The 9,113-nt window shown below is 45.1% G+C and overlaps 1 protein-coding gene across 4 annotated transcripts in view; it reads left to right on the top strand.

Annotated features, from left to right (window-relative positions):
• MAGI2 (membrane associated guanylate kinase, WW and PDZ domain containing 2) overlaps positions 1-9,113 on the top strand; it is an 825,111-nt gene that overhangs the window by 508,426 nt on the left and 307,572 nt on the right. For all 4 annotated transcript variants that reach the window (XM_038740978.1, XM_038740977.1, XM_038740979.1 and 1 more), the window contains one exon: positions 3,131-3,346. In XM_038740978.1, the coding sequence (XP_038596906.1) occupies positions 3,131-3,346 (216 nt within the window). The remainder of the gene's footprint in view (positions 1-3,130; positions 3,347-9,113) is intronic.

Genomic DNA, 9,113 nt, shown 5'->3' with positions numbered 1-9,113 from the left:
TTTAAATGCTTACTATGTGTAAACCCTCTACTAAATGCTGGGATAGATACAAGATGATAAGATCAGATGTAGCCCTTAGTCCTCATAGGGCTCAGAGTTTAAGGGGCAAAGTGGTCAGGTATTTATCCACATTTTACAGATGAGGAAACTGAGACACAGAGAAGTTAAGTGATTTGCCCGAAGTCCCACAGCAAGAAAGCAGTGGAGTGAGATTTGAACCCAAGTCCCCTGACTTTGTCAGCTGTTTACCATATGTAGCATGTGTACAAAGACTGTTTACTTTTATAATTGAAATGGTCTCAGAGGAAGCTGGGCTGAGAACTGCCAAATTCATTACTGTGCATAAATATCTATTGTTTCAGTGTATCAAAGACTTCATGGTTTGTGTGTTAATTATTCAACCTATGTTAAGCACAATCCAAAATGATTATGAATAATAATAATAATAATTATGGTACTTGTTAAGCACTGATTATGTCCCAGGCACGGTGCTAGCAGTGTGGCTTAGTGGAGAGAGCACAGGCCTGGAAGTCAGAAGGTCAGGGGTTCTAATCCTGACTCTGCCACATGACGGCTGTATGACCTTGGGCAAGTCACTTAACTTCTCTGGGCCTCAGTTCCCTCATCTGTAAAATGGAGATTGTGTGATCCCCATGTGGGACAGGGACTGTGTCCAACCAGATTAATTTGTATCTACCCCAGTGCTTAGAACAGTGCTTGGCATATAGTAAGCACTTAACAAGTACCATTATTATTATTGCAACCAAATTAGGTTGGACAAAGTCCCTGCCCCTAGTGGGGCTCCCAATCTCAGTCCCCATTTTACAGATGAGGTAATTGAGGCACAGAGAAGTAAAGTAACTTGCCCAAGGTCACACAGCAGTCAGGTGGCAGAGCTGAGATTAGAATCCTTTAGACTCTCAGGCCTGTGCTCTATCCACTATACCATGCTGCTTAGAAAATGTGGTCCTCATTTTCAGTAATTCTACACCTTAAAATGGCAAGTTTAGAAAGATAAAATATGTTCTCCCAGGGCTGCTGTTCTTTTTTTTTTTTACCATTGAAATCCATATGTGTCTCCAAAGAGATTACTATCATACTCAAGTGCCTCTTCATAGCCACATCCTGCAAGTGGATATTGCTCATTGTTTCCCATTGTGCTCCGACACCTGTGGGGAGGAGTGGTTGAGACATTTGTTCAGATATGAACAAACAAGGTAAAACCACTGGCTCTTTGGAATGTATTACTGTAGTAAATGCCAAAACTGATAGAGATGAAGATGACCTTTTAGTAGTGTGGAAATCGGCCTGCTTCCAACCTGCAGTTGCCTGAAGTTCCAAGGCACAATTATTTGGAGGGAATAAGATACAGTTCCAAAAGTGGCTCTTGTAGGTAACCTCACAGCCTACGCATAGTTGACGAGGGGCGAGAGTGAATTGTATCTCACCTTCGTACCTCTGCTGACATGCTCTGGAGGCTGAGCATTACATCAATCATAATAAATGCTTGGGAGGGTACAGTATGACAGTTAGACACATTCTGTGCCTCTAAGAAGCTTTCAGTTTAGAGGACACTTACCTTCTACCTGGTTTGGGGGACTGAATTTAAAATATCACCTGAGATGCACCAAGTCTTTCTCTTATGTTTCAAAAGCAGTATAGCTTAGTGGACAGAGCATGGCAGTGTGGCTCAGTGGGAAGAGCACGGGCTTTGGAGTCAGAGCCCATGGGTTCAAATCCCGGCTCCGCCAATTGTCAGCTGTGTGACTTTGGGCAAGTCACTTAACTTCTCTGGGCCTCAGTTCCCTCATCTGTAAAATGGGGATTAACGTGAGCCTCCCGTAAGACAACCTGATCACCTCGTAACCTCCCCAGCACTTAGAACAGTACTTGGCATATAGTAAGTGCTTAATAAATGCCATTATTATTATTATTATGGGCTGGGAGTCAGAAGGTCCTGGATTCTAATTCTGGCTCTGCTGCTTGTCTGTTGAATGACCTTGGACAAGTCACTTCACTTCTCTGGGCCTCAGTTGCCTCCTCTGTAAAATGGGGATTAAGGCTGTGAGCCCCATGCAGTTTAGGGACTGTGTCCAACCCTATTTGCTTGTATTCACCCTAGTGCTTAGTACAGTGCCTTGCACATAGTGCTTAACAAATATTATTATTATTATTAGTGTTTCTGAAATTTTAGAACACATGCTGAAGGTAATAAGTGATCCTAATTGTTGAGTAATCACATGGTTAGTGGATAATGGGGCAGAAGCTATCTCTGTTACCAGATAACCACCAAATTGCAGGTGAGAGTGGGGACAGATCACCATTTACATTTCAGTCTCTTGGGGGGCGGGTGTGTGTGTGTGTGTGTGTGTGTACACGTACCAGATTGGGTGTTGTACAGTGCAATTAATAATGATAATTGTAGTATTAGTTAAGCACTTACTGTGTGCCAAGCACTGTACTAAGTGCTGGAGTGGATAGAAGCAAATCAGGTTGGGCACAGTCCCTGTGTCATGTGGGACTGTCTCAATCCCTATCTAACAGATGAGGTAACTGAGGCACAGAGAAGTGAAGTGACTTGCCCAAGGTCACAGAGCATCCAAGGGCAGAGCCAAGGATTAGAACCCATGACCTTCTGACCACTACGCCATGCTGCTTCTATTCAGCAGGCCCTGGGTTTTAATCCTGACTCTGCCACTTGTCTGTTGTGTGACCTCGGGTAAGTCATTTAACTTCTCCGTGCCTCAGTTACCTCATCTGTAAAAAAAAAAAATGGAGATTAGGAGTGTGAGTGCATGGTGGGATAGGGACTGTGTCTAACATGATTAACCTGTATCTACCCCAGCACCTAGAACAGTTCTTGGCATATAGTAAGTGCTTAACAAGTACCATAATTATTATTACTAATATTCTGCGGAGAGGGCTGGACAGAGTGAAGGCACTCTTCCTTTCCCTCCTACAGGGGCTTTGGGGCCACCATGCTTGAGTTGTGGAATTAATGGCAAGAGCTGGCATTTGCTGTCTACTGGTACACTAAGAAAAATGTCCAGACCAATGCTTCTGACCTTCTAGCAACTAGACAAATACAACCCTGAGATGCTGAACCCTTTCCTGTTTGGGTTGCTTGCAGATAACTACTACGGCACCCCGAAGCCCCCAGCAGAGCCTGCTCCCTTGCTGTCCAATGTAACAGACCAGATCCTTCCGGGAGCCACACCGAGCGCAGAGGGGAAACGCAAGAGGAATAAGTCCGTGAGCAACATGGAGAAGGCCGGCATTGAGCCTCCGGAGGAGGAGGAGGAAGAGGGACCCATGGTGAACGGAAATGGAGAGGTGGCAATACCAGGTCAGTAAAAAGCTGGGGAAGTTTGGTTTGTGGGGTAAAAGGTTTTTGCCTGCCTAGTCTCAACGAGAAGCCTTTTCATTCTGTGGGGGGGATTGCCTCCTTGAGTTGAGTACTATACTAAGCACGTAGAGGGTACAATAGACTTAGTAGATATGTAAACTCCTCAAGGATTTTCCTGTTCAGCAGGGAGAGTGTCACTAAAATAAGTTTGATATGGGAGGAAGAAGATAAAGATAATATGCACAGGAATAAATTGCTTAAGTAATTGGTACATATTTTACACACCCTAGGTGTTAAAGGAGGATGTTAGTATATAAATCCTTAGGTGGTGTTGAACAGGCAATAGGGGGGATATAAGATGGAAAAATTAAAAATAACTGGGGAAGGCCTTCCTGAAGGAGAAGCAATTTCAGAAGAGCTTTAAAATCAGGAGGGTTTTAATCTGCCAAGTTTGAAGGGGCAGGGAGTTCATGGCAGGGGTAAGGTAAGAACAAGAGGTTAACGGTGGGAGAGACTAGAAGGAGCTACAGTGGAAGCTGGGCTTAAGAGGAATGAAAAGTAAAAACTGGGGCATAGGGGGAAAAGACAGGACCCCAGGAGTTGCCGTGAAGAGCAACAGGTAATCATTTTAGGTTTTTGAAGAGCTGGGTGCAGAACCAAGTATTCCAAGATGGCCAGGTAAGAGCAAAGTATGCTCTGAGGAGAGACAGGGAGATCAGCTCTGAGGCAGGTAGATCAGTGAGGAGGCTGATGCCTTTATCACCTGATATGACAAGTGTCTCATCAACCAGGCACCCATTTGGTGTGGAACTTGGAAATGAAACCAGCCACAGGATTTGGCCAGAAACTGAGAAGAAGGGATCAAGGTTAATCCCAAAGTTGCAATAATGAGCGATGAGAAAGATGGTGGTGTTAGGAACTGTGATGGTAATGTTGAATGGAAGAGAGGATTTGCGTGGGAAGATGAGTTCAGTTTTGGATGTGTTGTGTTTGAGGTGTTGGCAAATATCCATGAAGAGAATTCCTGTGGCAGGAGAAGATACAAGAGGAAAGAGATTGGAGCAAGGATGGTTGAGCTGGCATCCAAAAACCCCAAGGGAAGGGATCCAGAGGGAGTAAAACTGAAGTAGCACAACCTAGTGGAAAGACCACTGGCCTGGGTTCCAGTCCCAACTTTGCCACCTCATTGATGTGTGACCTTGGGTAAGTCACTTAACTTCTCTGACACAGAGAAGTTGAAGGTGACGGAGAGGCGAGCAGTGTGGCCTAGTGGAAAGACTGTGGGCCTGGGAGTCAGAGGACCTTGAGTTCTAATCAGGACCTTGAGTTCTAATCCCAGCTTCTCCACTTGTCTATGTGACCTTGGACAAGTCATTTCCCTATGCCTCAGTTACCTCATCTGTGAAATGAGGATTGAGACTGAGCCCCATGTGGGTCAGATCTGATTAACTTTCATCTACCCCAGCGCTTAATCCAGTGCCTGGTACATAGTAAGTGTAAGTGTTTAACAAATACCTTAAAAAAGAATAAGAAATGGGGTGATACTTAGAGGGTGCACTGGATTCCAGAGAAGAGCTTTTTACAGTAGGGTGCATTTGAAGGCAATGGAGAAGGAGTCATTAGAAAGCAAGCAGTTGAAGATGCCAGTTAAGGAGGGGAAAGCACAAGCATTTTTAGAAAGTCACAAAGGATGGGGTTAGAAGCACAGGTGGAAAGAAATTTAAAAACAGGCAGCTGATTTCTTGAGAAATGACCAAGAAGGATGTGAGTGTAGCTGTGGGGATGGGAGGAGGAGGCAGTGGGGGGGGGGGGGGGGGGGGGCTTTGAGAAGCTTGTGCCTAGTGGTTTCCATTTTTGTCAATGAAGTAGTTGATAAGGCAGGAAAAGGAGATGTGGGGGATAGGTGTTTCAAGAGGTAAACATCTGGAATTATTGGTGGCAGCAATGGGCACAGATGTCAACGAGCAAGAACAATGTTGCTATTCAGAAGAAAAGGCAGAACTAATTGCAGGTTAGGATAAATTTGAAGTGGCCAAGCTAGGCTTGGTTCCTGGATTTCTGCCACCAGCTGTCCATGGCATTAGCAGAGCAATGGAAGAAGCATAATGTGGAAGAATACTGGCCTGGGAGAAGGTGGTTACAAGAGAGAGTTTAGGAAGTTGAGTTCTGTGGAGGGGGTAACGGTCAGGGCAGTAAAAGAGCAGACACTGAAAAGGCAGTCCAAATGGGATGAGATGACCTGAGATAGATGGAGGGAGCTTAGAGAATGGAGGACTCTGTCAGGGGAGAGAGCGGGGATACAGGGAGGACGTGTGAGAGAATGAAACCAGGTTACAAGGCTATGGCCTGAGAGTGGGATTAAAGTAGAACGATAAGCAGTGATGATTAGATCCAGAATGTGTCCACATTGGTGGATAGGTAAGATGGGTTGGAGCAGGAGGTCTGTGGCATTGAAGAGTGACAGGAAGCACCTGCTGGGGTAGGGGGTGGGGGTGCAGTCATTCATTAATCAATTATATTTATTGAGCGTTTAATGTGTACAAAACACTGTACTAAGTGCTTGGAAAGTACAATTTGGCAACAGAGACAATCCCTACCCAGCAACGGGCTCACATTCTAGAAGGGGGAGACAGACAACAAAGCAAGTAGACAGGCAGGAATAATAGCATAGCTATTGTCATCCCATCCTCCTCCTTAGCAACCGTATCCTTTTACTCATTTTTGTTTTGTTTTGTTTCTTCATCTGTATCTGCATTCTTAGTCTTCTACCATTTTACTATTTGGCAATTTCTATCCATTCCCCCTCACCCTCCATTAAATCTCAAGAGCAGTGACCATTAATCTAACTTCCGTTGCATGTTCCTAAGTGCTTAGAACAGTTGTGCATCCAGTTGCCACTAAATCAGTGATGCCAACTGGGTGGTAATGACGAAAAGTGATAAGACTTCATAATAGTTCATTTTCCCCCCCCTCCCATGATTGGTTTTGCTTAGCTAATGGGATTGTGGTGGACTTTGGTGTCTTGACAGCTCAGGAAATGCAATGAGGGTTGGCTTTTTCATTGAAACTCTGAGTTCTTAATGGCTGTGTTCTTACCTGATGCTTATTCAAATTAAACCCCTGTTGCAAAGCCCTGCTGTGTCCTCCACAACTGTGAGGATGCTGCAAGGAATTGCTGCTGCCCCCTCTCCTACCTCCCCTCCACCAGAAGGGGTGGTGGTCCTGGGCCTGAAGACAGCAGGCAAGACTTGGGTTAATAAATAAAAATAATAATAATAATTGTGGTATTTGTTAAGCACTTACAATGTGCCAAGCACTGTAGTAAGCACTGGGGTGGATCTAAGAAAATCGGGTTCACACAGTCCCTGTCCCTCTTGGGGCCCAGTCTTAATCCCCATTTTACAGATGGGGTAACTGAGGCCCTGAGAAGTGAAATGACTTACCCAGTACCACACAGCAGTTGAGTGGTGGAGTCAGGATTAGAACTCATGACCTACTGACTCCCAGGCCCATATTCTATCCACTAAGCCATACTGCTTCCCCTAGACTCGCAATGACCTGGGTGGCAGCTCCCTGAGGCTTCCACTGGTCCCCTTAACATCAGACTTGCCTCTTGTGTATTTTATTTCAACTTTCCTGTGAGTCATCAGAGAAATACCTTGAATGCTCTATCAGCCCCCTTGTTCACCTCTCAGCCTCCTGTTTCTTCCCACTCCAGTCCATACTTGACCTTGCTGCCCAGATCATTTTTCTACAAAAAATGTTCAGGCCATGTTTCCCCACTCCTCAAGAATCTCCAGTGGTTTCTTATCCCCCTCTGCATCAAACAGAAACTTCTCACCATTGCCTTTAAAGCATTCAATCCCCTTACCCCCTCCTACCTCACCTCGCTACTCTCCTACTACAACCCAGGCCGCACACTTCACTCCTCTAAGGCTAACCTTCTTATTGTACCTCGATCTTATTTATCTTATGGCTGACCTCTCACCCACGACTTGCCTCTGGCCTGGATCACCTCATCTCCTCATATCCTACAGACAATTACTCTCCCCATCTTCAAAGCCTCATTAAAGGTGCATCTCCTCTAAGAGCCTTTCCTTGACTAAGCCCTCTTTTCCTTTTCTTCAACTCCCTTTTATGTCACCCTGACTTGCTTGGCACTTAGTAAGCACTTAACAAGTACCATAATTTTATTTATTCATCCCATACCTACAGCACTTTATATATAGATCTGTAATTTATATTAATGTCTGTCACCCCCTCTAGGCTATAAGTTCACTGTGGGCAGGGAATGTGCCTGTTTAATTGTTATATTGGACTCTCCCAAGCACTTAGTACAGTGCTCTGCACACACTAAGTGCTCAGTAAATGTGATTGACTGACTGGCTCCTGAGAACTGGTTCCTGATGGAGGCCACCCAGTATGTGCCCACAAAGCAGCTTGTGAAAGACCTCTGTCACTAGCCTCTGTCAGCAACCTGGGAGCCAACTGTACGACACCCCTTCCTACCACCACTAGGGAAATCCCTGAGAATCAGCAGCAGAGATCTTGATTCACCATTCGGGAACCAGCTCCAGACCCTGTGCTGTTAGCACAACTCCCTGCCTTTACTCTATCTGCTGCTTCCATGGATGAATTCCAGTTGCAGTCAGTCAGTGGTATAAGCTGAGCATTTGCTTGGTGCAGAGCACTCTACTAAGTGCTTGGGAAAGTGCAACAGGATTGGTAAACATGATCTCTGCCCATAAGATGCTCACAGTCTGGGGATTTTGAGGGGGAAGGGGAGCAGACATTAAAATAAATTACAGGTAGGGGAAATGGCTGAATATACAGATAAGTATGTAACTGCTGTGGGCTAAGGGTGGGATGAATATCAAGTGCTCAAGGGGTAAAGAGCCAAGTGCATAAGGCGATGCAGAAAGGAAAATGATTAGGAAAAATGAGGAGTTAGTCAGGAAAGACCTCTTGGAGGTACTATTTTTAGGAGGTTTGTGAAGGTGGGGAGAGTGGTGGTCTGTTGTAGATGAAGGTGGAGGGAGTTCCAGGACCAAAGGAGGATGTGGGCGAGAGGTCAAAAGCAGGATAGGTGAAGTCAGTATACAGAGATTAGGTTGGTGATAGAGGAGTGAGGTGTGTGGGCTGGCTTGTAGTAGGAGATCAGCAGGGTTGTAGGAGGGAGAGAGCTGAGAGCTGATTGCTTTTAAGCCTATGGTAAGGAGTTAGTGTTTGATGTGGAGGTGAATGAGCAGCCATTGGAGCTTTTTGAGGAGTGGAGAGACAGACTGAATGACTTTTTAGAAAAATGATCTGGGCAGCGGCATGAATTATGGACTGGAGTTGGGAAAGGCCAGCAGGTCAGCCAGCAGTCAACTTCCCATTTGAAAATTTCATGCCTCTTTTCTGGCATATCAAACTCTGCCTACACCCCAAACCTAATCATCCTGAGAATGCAGTAGTAACCCGTGAGTCACCCTGTCTGGTCTTCATCGTTTCTTTGAAGACTACGTCCGATTATCCCATGCTTAGGTCTAGGTTCTTGTATGGAATAATGAGAAAACTCATAGAAGGCAAAATATGCCATTTAGTGTGGTCACCGTCATTCTCACTCTCTATGTTGGTTCAGAGACAGGGACTTGTATAAGGCAAAGGTGCTGTCAGTTCAAACGTGAGGATTTTTCTGTTTTCACCACGTCTTCCACATGCATTCCTGCAAACCACAATCTACATGCCATTCAGTATGTAGAAGTATAAAGCTATTTTTAACAAT

Source organism: Tachyglossus aculeatus (assembly GCF_015852505.1).
Source record: "Tachyglossus aculeatus isolate mTacAcu1 chromosome 12 unlocalized genomic scaffold, mTacAcu1.pri SUPER_6_unloc_1, whole genome shotgun sequence".
Lineage (NCBI taxonomy): Eukaryota > Metazoa > Chordata > Mammalia > Monotremata > Tachyglossidae > Tachyglossus > Tachyglossus aculeatus.
The sequence above is the reverse complement of the archived record's forward strand: the minus strand, read 5'-3'. Positions and strand labels throughout refer to the sequence as shown.